The sequence below is a fragment of the Cynara cardunculus genome (genome assembly GCF_001531365.2).
Source record: "Cynara cardunculus var. scolymus isolate 2C chromosome LG 5, CcrdV1, whole genome shotgun sequence".
In the NCBI taxonomy this organism is placed as follows: Eukaryota; Viridiplantae; Streptophyta; class Magnoliopsida; order Asterales; family Asteraceae; genus Cynara; species Cynara cardunculus.
Window position 1 is genome coordinate 4,268,082 of NC_037532.1, and position 13,540 is coordinate 4,281,621.

The window sequence follows — 13,540 nt, forward strand, 5'->3', positions numbered from 1 at the left end:
ATGGAAGGAAGAAACTACATTCCCCCAAGCTTGTTGCTTCCGAGACAAGGCCTTCAACCCTTAACCGTCTCGTCTGCACCAGCTCGTTATGTCATCGGAGATCGCTACTATGTCCAGCATCGAGAGATGCAATCGCTGCTTATTGACAATCATCGCCTTATGGCACTTCATGTGTCCTTGCAACAGGAACTCTCCGCCGCCCGAAAAGAGCTTCGCCACCTTTCCTCCGATGTTGACAAAGTGAAGGCCGAGAGAGACGCACAGTTGCGCGAGGTCTACGAGAGGTTGGTCAATTTGGAGGCTCAGGTCAAATCGATCGACGAATCAAAGGCTGAATTGGTTGAAGTCCAACGAGATTTGCAGAAATTGAGATCGGAAAATGAAGAACTAGACGATAAATTGAACAAGCTCCGACGTGATGTTGCGAAAGAATCCTTGGAATGGCATAAAATTCCGATGCTGAAAGCGGAACTTGAAGCCATGCAGGAAGAAAACCAAAGAGGAAGGTAACAATCTCTCTCTTGCTAAAAGAACTTGTAAATCGGAATAATCTCCATGTTTATCGAGGATTTGTCGATTTTTCAATCGTCTTGCGGAAAAACCCTAACGAGAAGGGGACGACAGCCCCATGAGTCGCCCTAATAATCTGTATTCTATTTGCAGATATATGTTTTTTTAATGAAATTAAAGCTTTTCCGTGAATCCATATCTAACAAGTCCTGCCATTAATTTTCTTTCAATATGTATAGCTATTGATCCTTAATCCTGCATTTGTGATCCGAACATGAACGTTTGGATTGAATACTTACGTAGGAGCATGATATAACAAATTGACTGAACTAAGTTCAGGATTCTTGCTAAATTCAGTATGAATTTTATCAGACCTGTGAGCTAAGACTTTGTATCCATATCGGGTGCATATTGGATACGAAACAGGTGTGATGCTCATCCGATATGGCTATATTAACGTTACTCGATGAACCGAATTGGATCCATTTTTGCTGATGATCGATAAAATTGCCTTTAATGTGATCATGATGGTTACTAATTAAACTTCATTTATGCCTATGTTTTGGTTCTTCTAAAGACATGATACAAGTGCTTAATCTATAATCATCCATTTTTTATTGTTTTTTCTACAGTCAACTTCTGTGTACCCTTTCTCAAGTTATGCACATATGCTGGTCCTTTTCCCCAAAAACTTATCCCTTCAATGGCATACAACAAATTGGGATTGTGCTAATAGACTGTTTTATGGGATTTAAGTACCAAACAGTTGCGTGTCCTATAAAAATGTGTTACAATAAGTTGATGAGCATCCTAACGGTGGTGCATGCAGGGAAGCAATTGAGCAAGAGAGAAAAATCCATGCTATGAACACTAAAGAAAGCCAAGCAATGGAGAATTATAGGATGTTTATGGCTGGCGAAATCGAGAAGCTGAAGGTGGAAGCTGTCGATGCAGAGAAGAGAGCAAGGGCAGCAGCTGCGGCAGAAGCCGTTTCAATTCCAGGTGGTTTACATCTACTTTCCTTCCCTTACTTGTAACTGCATTTAGAGTCAAGAAGTAAACTAAGGTTGAATGGCTTAAAACAGGAACTGGATATGGTGCTGGATATGGGAATCGTCAGATGGGGTATGCTGCTGTAACTCTAGGTAATTCACCAGTTTCTATCTGCTCTCCTCTTCTTAAATGCGTTTAGATTCGACTATTAAATCGTGTTAGAATATGTCGAAACAGGGTGTCAAAATCCGGAGAGGGGGTATTCTGGAAATGCATGTCCTCCCCCTCATTATTGTTTACATGGTATGTGATTAATAACCTTTCTAATTCATTTCTGAACTCCATAGTTTGTGTAAATTCATTGTGCATAACATCAGATATGCAGTATATATTCACATGTGAATGTGGATTATTGCTTTCAGATATTCATTAGTTTAGGGCAGTAGTAAGGTTACAAAGAGTCCTAATGTTGTTACAGTCCTGAAACTGCTTGATTTCCAAGAAAGACAAGCCATTTGCAGATCATCATTTGAAAAAATTGTTTGTTGTCACTCTATGCATAGAAATGCCTTTCTATTTAAAGGAAACTTTGCTGTACAAGTTAAGAAACTATTAATTTCGCTTATAAAGTCATTAGGCATAACGATAACGTCTGAATATTTAATGATAAGGGTGGTAACGTGGTAAATAAAGACAAGGGGATTATAAAATCAACTTAGGTTCGAATCCTGCCATTTACATATGTGCTTGTGGTTACTGGGATATTTACCTCAGGGTTGTAGGTGAAGCCTACAGTTGCGGATTAGCCTGGGCGAAGTCTGGGATTACCCATTTTCAAAAAACATCTGAATATTTGTAACCAATTAGAATCAATCACATGGAAGTTGTCATAAATGGATAACAAGTTATAAAGATTAGTAATAGATGCCAAGGAAATTGGGTATTTAATAATAGAAAAAATGGAGAAAATAAATAAGAAATAACTCTAAAAAATGAGAGTTATCAAATGCATCAAGCATTATTTATGAAGTTTAGTGTTTGTTCATGTTTCAGGTTCAAGCCAAAGTTATCATCATCACTGAAGAATATCAAGTACGATGATGGTATGTGATCTGAAATTATAAAGGATATGTATTGTTGGTTATAGACATCTGTATTTTTGATGACATTCAACTGTGTAGAATGTCGTAAACAAGCAGTCGTCGAGTTTTCTTGATGCTTATCGGTGATAAATTATATGATCAATCAGAACGGAAACCCGAAACTGAAACTGAATTTGAATTTTTGATTTGATTTTCGGTTTTCACAATCGACATAAAACTTCGGTCCCAAAAGAAGAAACATATTAGGGGATGTTTACCAAGCGTTTACCAAGTAAGCGTTAGAAACATAGAAGTATTCTAAAAGGCTCGCCGCAGTAGCCGCCTTCGTGGCTCAAGGCTCGTGTTTGACACCACGTTTAAACCTGTGGCACACCGCAGTCCAATGCGTACGCAGTATTTGATTTTTTATCTTTACAATGTCTTACTTTATAGTTTTAAGTAGATAAACTAATATAAATTATTTTTGAAATTATGATTTTCATCCCACCGTTTTAAATTCATTGTTGTTTTCTCTTTAAGATTCACAATTGATTTTTCATCCCTATGACTTACAATTTTTTATTATTTGAGTTTGTTATACTTAAAGGTAAGAACTAGCCTTGGGAATGAAAATAACAAAAAAAATTCAAACTATAGGAATGAAAAACATAATTTCAAAAGGCAAATTATGAAAAAGTAATGTACTTTTAAGTTGATTCCTATTTTAAGTAATATACTTTCAAAACCTCTATTTTGGTATTTAAGATGTAAAATTTTAAATATTTAAGTATCTGGGTAACCGGTTGAAGACTAATTTTAGATTGAAAAAAATCCATGTCATTAACCACTTCAACAAATAATACAGGAGTTGAATACCGCATCACTCGCCACATCAGCATGATAATCGGTTAATGCTTCAACCGGTTACCCGAGTACTTAAATGTTTAAAACCTTATATCTTAGGTATCAAAATAAAAGTTTTGAAAGTACGTTATCCAAAATAGGTATCAAAATGAAAGTACGTTATCCAAAATAATAATCAAGTTAAAATATGTTACTTTTTCATAAAATTTGTCTTTTAAAATAGAGTAAATTACCATATTCATAATTTTTAACAAATCACAAAGACTAAAAAGCATAATTTACGCTTTATAAAATGAAAACTTAACGTAAAAACTTCAAATGTATTAATAATTGTCGAAAGAAGTGCTAAAATTCATTGCAACCTCGTAGTTATGGTGGAGAAAAGACATCGGAGATTGGGTTGTAATCAAAACAACTTTTGTCGTCTTAATCATTCATTACCTTCAGATAAAATTAGGAGGTGTTTGACATTGCTTATTTAAAATAACTTATGTTTTTTTTAAAAGTGTTTATTAATTTATGTGGTATCAAACCGGAGTTTTATAAAAAGTGTTTGAATTAGCTTATAGCGGTACCAAAAAGTAATAAGTTGATAAGTTATTTTTTAGTGTTTGACAAATTTTGCTTATATATGTAAAATGATCAAAAAGGACAGTCTTTCATATTATTGACTTATGGGAGTGTTTGGGATTGCTTATTAACTTATTTGATTTTTTAACATTTAAAAATTTATTTTTCATCATTTATAATAATATCTTTAACAAAAATCTATATCAATAAGATTAATAATTAACAAACATTAATAAAACATGGTTAAAATGGTAAACTGGTAATAAGCAGTTTTTCATAAGTCAGGAAGGATTAACTTATCAAAAACTGTTTATTACCGGTTTGACGCCGGTATAAGCAGTTTTATTTTTCTTCATCCAAACACTAACATTTAGCTTATCACCGTTGTCAGACTTAAATAAGTCAAAAAACACCTAAAATAAGCAATCCCAAACACACCCCCTTAGTCTTATAAGAAGCTCGATCTTTATATTATACTACAATTAAATCTCATAACTAGTTTTGATTCGCTTTTATAGTCGAGATACTTTTATGCTAATAACTTTTACCATCGTATCTATACATTAAGTTATTATGATGTACTCAACATAACCTCTTGATGCAACAAGTCAAAAAATACGGTAATTTTATTACTCAAGAATTTGATCCTAATATGAGTTTTCTTGGTTACGGTCCCTACTAGGGGTGCTCATGGGTTGGGTTGATCGGGTTGAGAACATTTAATAACTCAACCCAATGTTTGCGGTTTGGAAAAATCTTAACCCAACTCAACCCAAACTAAAGTGCAACCCAACCCAACCCAACTCATATGAGTTGGTCGGATTGATACTTTGGTATATTAAAATATTCTTCTAACCTTGAATATGTTATTTCTCTACTTATAATTTCTTTTTCATCAACCATTTGATACAACTTATTCATATTTCTAACGTATATCACATTCAGTTAATTTTCTCAATTTACATATATATGTTCACAGTTACTGAATGAGTTATATGGAGATATGAATAGATTGAAAATATGTGTATATGAAAAGCATACATGATAGTGTAATTATCTAATGTATATATTAATAGAAATTCAACAATTATATTAAATCCAATAAATAAAATGATATCGGGTTCATCGGGTTGGATTGGGTTCAAATAATAGTAACCCAATATCAACCCAATACCTACGGTTTGACAATTTTACAACTCGATTAAACATCGGGTTGCTTCGGGTTAGGTTATTTTGCGTTGGATTGGGTTGATCGGGTTGGTCAGGTTAGTCGGGTTTTTGAGCACCCCTAATCCCTACTATTCATTTATTACCAAAATAAAAACTTGTATGCATTATAGTTTTGATCCTCCCAATAATTATGTCACCTTTCTTCCTCGTTACATGAGGGCCATTTTTAGCCATTTCATTGATGAATTTAATGAAAAAAGCAACTTAATATCATCTTGAAGCATTGACCAACAAAAGCATTCTAGAATCAAAAAATAATCGGTCATCGTTATCATCACCATTTGTCACACAAATCAAAATCAAAATAAAAATCAAAATCAATATCAACAAACCCGGTATTCTAAATTTAATCAAAATACAAAATGAGATTGTTTAAACCCGAAATCAACTTAAAAAAACCCAAACCCCAAACCCTAAATCTCTTGGCTTTTAGAAGAAACGGACCGCATCTAGCTCCCTGGTTGGACACTGCTCGAAGCGGATTGACAAAGCCAGGATTGGTTAAAATATTGACGAAGGAAAAAGCATGAAGCATCCTCGTTGGTCGTAGCTGTCGAGCTTGAGTTGGCAAGTGAATACACCAAGGCTTGTCATTTTCTTGTCCATCCAGTGCTAGCCGTGGCTCTTTGGTAACTTGATTGACGAAACCGGTGGATGTCAAACGTGAGATGCAAATGAACCTCAATAGTATTATACAGGATGGTCAAGAAAGAGAGGAGGACAAGGTAGGGCCGTGAGAAAAATCAAAGGGAGAGGGACCAAGGAAAGCATCGTTTTAGGGTTAAAAAAGAAGAGGTCTAAACGACCATATACCCGCTTGTTCTTTCACTACCCCTCAATACCTCTAACCAAGCGTCCATGTACGCATTCCAATGCATATCCCATTACATTGTAAAAGAGTTAGAGGTGGTTTAGTGTACATATATATATATATATATATATATATATATAATTGACAAACATAAAAACCAAGAGTTGTTTATATTGAACAAAACTGAGAAGCTCGAGCTTGTATTTGTAGAATTGATTTATGAAATATGGTTTCTATGGCCAAAATCACTCATCCACCAATAACACGATAAGTTTCGATTACTGTGTTGATTAGAATATATGTAATATAACATGAATCATACAAACTGCATATGTGTTTTACACTTCATAGGAGGAGATTAAAAGAGTCGTTAGCATGTTAATCCTGCCTTTCAACAATCATCCTGCTCCTTTTCCCCTCCCTGCTTCACCACAGAACAAAACAACATACTATACCATATCTTCTTAAATCCTCCCTTGCACGGTCCATATGTAAAACAAAGAACTACACAACAAATGATCCCGATCCTGATCCCGAGGAAATCTGTCATCAAACATCCATACTATATACGTCGAATTGTCACAACCAACCAAAAAAGGATATGCGACAGGCAGGGCTAGATTGGACGAGCGAGAGTGAGGTATGTTAGTGAAAGACTTGTGGAAGCTTTTTGGGTTTTAATTTGACATAGTTAGTTACCGATCTTATCCCCATCTCCTTGATTTTTGTATCACCTATTTGGTCCTATCATGTCCCAGTTTAACGTCGCATCAAACCTGGGACAAGTTTTTGTATTGCCGTGTCCCGTCCTAAACCAGACGTGAGACAAGTTTTTGCATTTTCCTATCCTATCCCATCCCTGGTACCAAACATGCTCTGACCGACCTTTTTGGCTGCTGTAACTGGTGCCTATGGCATGTCCCATTCTCCGTCTTAACCAGTTACGACTAAAATACAGATCCGGTCAGGGGCTGCTAGTTATAACCAGTCTTCACCTGTTATTCGGGTCAGGACCCAGGCCAATCTCCAGACCTTCACCAATGCACTAAAATTTGGACATGTGCTGGAAAGAATTGAGTCAAGTTCAGTCCCAAAAGCCAAAAGGGAAACATTTTACAATGAAAGAAGATGAAACAGATCGAGTTCTTTGACAAACTGTACTTTTACCTACTCTTATGATTGATGATCAGGATAAGGATGCATGTCTGAAGTTAACAAGCATTCAAATGCATCATCAAGCTTGTATATCTAAACATATCTATCTAGCATTTGGTTATTCAAAAGCAACACTCACCTGAAAATCTCAACCTACCTTATAGAAGCATTTGGAGTACATATATCCACTTGGCACTGGCCTCTATAAAAACATTGACACAATTTTAGACTTAAAAAAACACATTGCAAAATATTTAATAGCAAAAAAACAGAAGAGAAAAGGGGCAAGTGGATAACCTACCTCTTAATCTCCAGGTAAGGGAACAATCCCGCAATGGACTACAATAAAGGCTTCTCTCGTTCACAGTTTAACTAAATAAATGCCTCATCAATATGGACGAGAACGGTTTCCACCATGATAATTCCTATCTGGACCACCATCTCTGTAGTTGTCTCTGCGTCTATCACCACCTCCACCACCGTAGCCGCCGCCGCCACCTCTTCCACCACCACCGCTGTTGCATAAACAAACAACGTCAGCACAGCCAAAATCAGCAAAAAGAGATAAGCCCCCAGCAATAATCTTGTTGATTTCCATGCTTATTATCAAGTCTACCTAATACCACACTGTTTTTTCATAATTATTAATGAAATCAAGTTCAGAAGTGACATACAAAACAAAATACCAGCAATATTAGTGTAAAGATAGATGAATGGGTTACTTTCTAAAAGGTAACTGCTAATGAACAGTATGATATCACATCACAATAATCCTTCAAATCAAGTAACCAGATCTAATGTATACCACTCTTATTTTCCGTGATCTAAATCAGCCTAGTAGATCTCATTATTCCTAAAAAATTTATTTATAAGAGCATGTAAATTGCTCATATTCATTAAGCGCCTAGCCGTTCTCCAACAAACACAAATTTACAACTCGCACACGGACGCTTCGAGAAAGCAATAGACAATTGACAGGATCAGAGATCTGTAAGGAACTTTAAGCAATCCAGTGTTAATAATTAATATGAAATATTTTGAACAATATATGCTCCTGCACCCACTCTGTCCACATAAAACACCCTTCTATGATCTTTAGCATATGAAAAAATTCCCTCGAAACCACATATAAAAAGAAAATGCCCTCCCCTCCCCTCCCCTCCCCTCCCCAAAGTAATAGATGTTGCATTATTTATCACATGGAGCAAAACAACACGATGGTTCTTCCAAGCATAATCAGAAACCTCACGGTTTTGCTCGAGCAATATCATCTAATCTAAAGAACATGAAGACACAGGAAGAGAACTACTGTATTCTGTCAAAAGAATCAGAGGAAGGAAGGAACCAAGATAATATCATTGTCATCAGCACAAAGAAAGTGTCAACGCCTTATCATGAGCTATATAACAAGTAAATAGATCTCACACTGCTTCTGATATAGAAGAATTGCTCAAAATGTAGAAGATGCAAAATAGTGGTCAGCGAAGACAATAATGTGGATGTTTTAGAAAGTTTGACATGAAATACAAGAAACTCTCAGACAAAACCAACTCCATAGAAGAAACAGAAGCCTTTCCACAGCTCATCGCACAACCCGATAATACAAGCATTTTATTTCAAACAAGTTGTAAAAAATCCAGTAACGAAGACAAGAAATTCTAAAACGGTACTACCTAGAGGCAAAACCAACCAAACATCAATGGCATCCCTACATGCATTCCTATCCAAGGCCACCTCCTATATACACTCCACTTGTGCAATTTCTCTTCACTACTCCCCGATGTCAAGCATTGCCGAGCTCGGAGCTGCCTACTCTTGGTCAAGTCTCCTCCTACAACTGCTGCAGATGAATGTCTATGTCAGAGATGATGCAACTACTTCAAAAAACATTGTCCCACCTTCTCAGCTATGCTAAAGCTAAAGCAACGCCATTTAGTCCTATCCCTCATCATGTGGCCACAAACCTAACTTGATATTAGTATTTTGTGCTCATCTTAAATATAGCAGCAGGTATTACCATTGCCTCCAACCGGCTGCAATCAAACTTCAACTTGTTGCCATTTCAACCATGTTCTTATCCTATGACAAAGATCCTCATCAATGTTGACATTGTTTGGTAAAACATATCCCACTTGACTATGAATATATCGGACTTTCCGATTTATTTTCTATGCTGCATGAACAACCAACAGTTTCAAAATCACAACACCATGCCTCTGCCTAATCTATGCAGAGTAGGTGCTCTATTCAGCAATACAGGATGTTCATCCAGAATTCTCTCAATTATTTCCCATACAATCAGTTTTTTAACTCCATGTAATGTTTGCAATACGTAAGAATAGTAATCACATGGGTTAAGTAAACGTACTTGATTTATCCAACACCATGTTCAATACATGGTTGTGAATTTATCATCAGTACATAAAGTGGTGATACAAAATCAGCAACAAGTCACAATCAATGTTGAAGCATAATACTATACCACTTAGATTGGACTAGCAAGGGGGCTTGATTAAAAGTGCTTCAATAACAAAAACCTGTAGTATCATCCATGATCACCATATAAAGCAGCACCAGGAAATTATGTTGTGAATGCAAGAGGAATAGCTTACAACAGTAAGATGTTTCATCTAACCGTACAGAACAAAGTCTAGTGCACCATGACAGGGGAAATGAAACATGAACTCCTCGTACAAAAAGATGATCCTCCGATACAAGCCACATAGAAACCTTATATGGGACTTCAATCAAATAAAATTGCCTGTTCCCCCAACCTCTCAAAGAGAATAAACCATAAAACAATACAGGCCCAAGATACATTTTATGCTTGTACCATTGTTTGTTCTATATAACTGCTTTCCATTGACCATCTAGGGATCCTATTTACAACCGAATAGCAGTAATATGCAAGTCAGAGCAATAAATCGTACAAGTCATTAAGAACACTAAATTTAAATCGGAACATGGTAAGGTATATGGCTAGCTCATGCTTATATACATGATAGAATAGATATGGGCTTTATACAGATGGAATAATAGATATACGTATATATATATATATATATATATGATTGTGTGTCAAAAAGCAACTGAAGCTATGAAGGCGTCCTGATTAGAGACAGTTAGCTAAACATTGTATTTGCAATATAATGAAATACTTTTTTTGCGGAGGGAGCATTATGCATGTATTACATATATGAATGTTGATGAAAAACACAAATAATGAGTCAACACATATACCCTTGACCATATGCCGGAGGAGCCCTTGGAGCAGATTTCTCAGCCATTCCAACGCTAATTTTGTGACCTCTCATATCATAATCTGATGAAGAAAAAAATTAATTAGACATGCCCATAAAATGCAATAGCATACTCTAGGCAATAGTTGAGAACAAAGGTGTACTGTTATAGAAGCCGCCAGCAGAATGTGCTGCAGAAGGATCTTCATAGACCAAAGCAGCATCTCCTTTGTTATTTCCTTGGTCATCAGTGTAAATCTTGATGTTATAGGGCCACTGATCCTTATAGCCTCGCTTCTGCTTGATTCTCCCAACCTACAAACACCATAAAACATACAATTGTCATATATCAATTTCACAAAAAGATAGATCGTGTAAAGGCAGCTTATCACATAATAAAAAGAGAAAAAAAGGTAATTGTATTTACTTGTCCAATGCCTCCAAATAGCTCTCTTAGTTCATCAACAGTCACATCTGGAGGCAAATTTGAAATGTAGATTCTCGCATTATCACAGGATTCATCACATGTTTCATCACATTGCTTGACCTTTGCGGGTGCTTCAGCAGGAGAACCACCATAACCACCTTGATTCTGTGGAGCACTGGTATATCCACCAGTTGGCCCACCCCTTCCACCACCACGATTATCAGGCATAGAATCACCACCATAACCAGCACCACCACCATAGGATGGTGGATATGAAGTTGGTCCACCATTGTAGCTTGCAGGTGGAGGGACAGCATCAGTTCCATAAGCAGGGTTGGCCGCATATGAGGTAGGTGGTTGCGGGTAACTACTATCAGATCCCCCATACCCAGCTGCAGCACCCTGACCATAACCACCACCTTCTCTTCCTTGGTTGCCTCCATAGGAACCACCACCACCCCTACTTCCTCCACCACTCCCACCATCATAGCTACCCCTACCTCCTCTATCTCCACCATATCCCCCACCACCTCCACCCCTATTGTAACTACCACCATCACTGCGTCCACCCCCACCTCTATTGTTACTGCCACCATCATTGCGACCACGATCACCACCGGCACCCGCGCCAGCAGGAGAGGGGGTACCGCATTTGTTGCATTCAGTTCTCCAAGAAAAGTTTGAATTGCCACAGCTGCAAATACAATAGAAAGGTAAATTTGACAACAATCATTAAGACAATGCTTGCAACTTCCATTAATTTACAAGGCAGGTTTCTTCTGAACACAAAGATTTCAGATAAAGTTTCAGCATGGGACCAGAAAACGGAATTGCTACGTAAGAAAAATTATTTAAAAACCCAGTTAAAAACGATAGCCTAAAGCAATCAACAGAGATATAAAGTGTGCTCTGTTTTATACACGATGAAACACATATATCAACCATACAACATATAGCCACAAGAGAATCCATTCAAAAACAAGTCTCAGAGCACCAAGATTATAGTTTATGAATTCTAGATAGCATTTGAACCTTTGATGCTTTGCAAATGTAGAAGAATATACATTTTCTCGTTGAAATACAGATTCTAATGAGGGGAGGGGCAAAATAAACCCAACCCCACAAACCAAAAAGATACTAGAAAAATGACGAAACAAATTGTAGTTGTATTTGCCTATAGCATACTTAGGTTGGTTAAATAACACCAAAATCTTGTAGAAAACCCAATTATAATTTACTTCTCTAAAATCCCTATCTCTTAAAAGAAGAGATTTCTACAAGTCCAACATAAAGCTTTTAAGATTAATAGAAAACTCAAATCTAAATTGGATGAAGCAAGTAAAACGACGGATCCTTCACATATTGAAGCTCAATAATCGACCAAAGTCATGTAATACTAAATCCTACTTGTAAGTATTGAGAGATAGATGCTTTCGGTAAGCTTTTGATCCTTTTGCAGATGCGAGTAGAACAAGAATCTCACTTTAGAATATGGCAACAAAGGTTCAACCAGAACAATGGTATGATATGCGCTGTAAACTTTAGGTAAATTCTATATGCATAAACATAAGTAGATCAAGAAAGGAAACAAATTACCCCGGATTAGGGCAAGGCCAGTCTCCGTCTCTACCACTCCCACGTCCGCCACCTCTACCGCCTCCGCGCCCACGATCTCCTCCTTGATATCCACCTCCACCTGCAATTTAGAGAAAAGAGACAAATTCAATTATATGTTCCAAGAAAAAGAAAAGAGACGAAAGCCAGACAGATTTACAAACCTCGATTTTGTGAATTACCACCGTATCCTCCACCACCACCTCCTTCTCTACCACCAGTTCCACCTCGACTACCATACCCTCCGCCTCCGCCTCCACCACGGCCGCCGCCTCCATATCCTCCGCTTCCGCCACGGTTTCCACCATAGGATCCGCCTCCACCACCACTGGCTCCATAACCGCCTCCTCCGCCACTGCCTCCATATCCTCCTCCACCTCCACCGCTACCTCCGTAACCTCCACCGCTACCTCCGTATCCTCCACCAGCTCCACCATAGCCTCCACCAACGGGCGGTGGAGCAGATCCATCTCCTTCGTGACCGTAACCAGACATCCTTGTTAGGGTTTCTTTGAAGCTGTATAGAGAGAAATAGAGTGAAAGGGGGAATAGGGAATTTAAGCTGATTTATATACTGGCCGACTCGTTAAAAGTTGTAAACCCCATCACGCATCAAATTATACGATACGCCCCCATTCACCAAATTCACCACAAAAATAAATCCTTTTATTTTAAAATTAAAATTTCTTTTCTCAAATTAACCATTACGGAAAATTTCAAAAAAATAAAATAAAAAACGAAATTTTTTATTTTAATTGTTTTAAGAGCAACTCCAACATTCACACCATAAACACCAAATATGATGGGCCTATAAACACCAAAAAGAAAAACTCAACTCCAACCTTTTGGCGTCCATCTCTTCCACGGCAAATTTGCCGTTCATTTCCTTCCTCCGGCAAAACTTTGGTGTATTTGGCGTGCGATTGGATCCAAAAGAACGACAAAACTAAGGTTTTGTTGTTCGATTGGAGTTGCTCTAAAGCATTAAACTATTTTTTTAATGAAAAATCATTTGATTTTTAGTTTCGAATGATTATTAGGAGCC

The 13,540-nt window shown here is 37.2% G+C and overlaps 2 protein-coding genes across 2 annotated transcripts; one reads left to right on the plus strand and one right to left on the minus strand.

Moving 5' to 3' along the window:
- Positions 1–1,702, plus strand: LOC112512231 (protein FLC EXPRESSOR). Its single transcript, XM_025118097.1, has 3 exons — positions 1–506; positions 1,340–1,512; positions 1,596–1,702. Exons 1-3 carry the CDS (start codon positions 1–3, stop codon positions 1,700–1,702), a joined length of 786 nt encoding a protein of 261 aa, XP_024973865.1.
- A 5,439-nt stretch (positions 1,703–7,141) lies between these two features.
- Positions 7,142–13,006, minus strand: LOC112513484 (transcription initiation factor TFIID subunit 15b). The gene is made up of 7 exons (XM_025119762.1): positions 12,837–13,006; positions 12,660–12,776; positions 12,478–12,577; positions 10,882–11,575; positions 10,619–10,769; positions 10,456–10,537; positions 7,142–7,730 (listed from the first exon to the last, which is right to left on the minus strand). The coding sequence occupies exons 1-7, from the start codon at positions 12,988–12,990 to the stop codon at positions 7,604–7,606; spliced, it is 1,425 nt and encodes a 474-aa protein (XP_024975530.1). The 5' UTR covers positions 12,991–13,006; the 3' UTR covers positions 7,142–7,603.
- Positions 13,007–13,540: the final 534 nt, after the last annotated feature.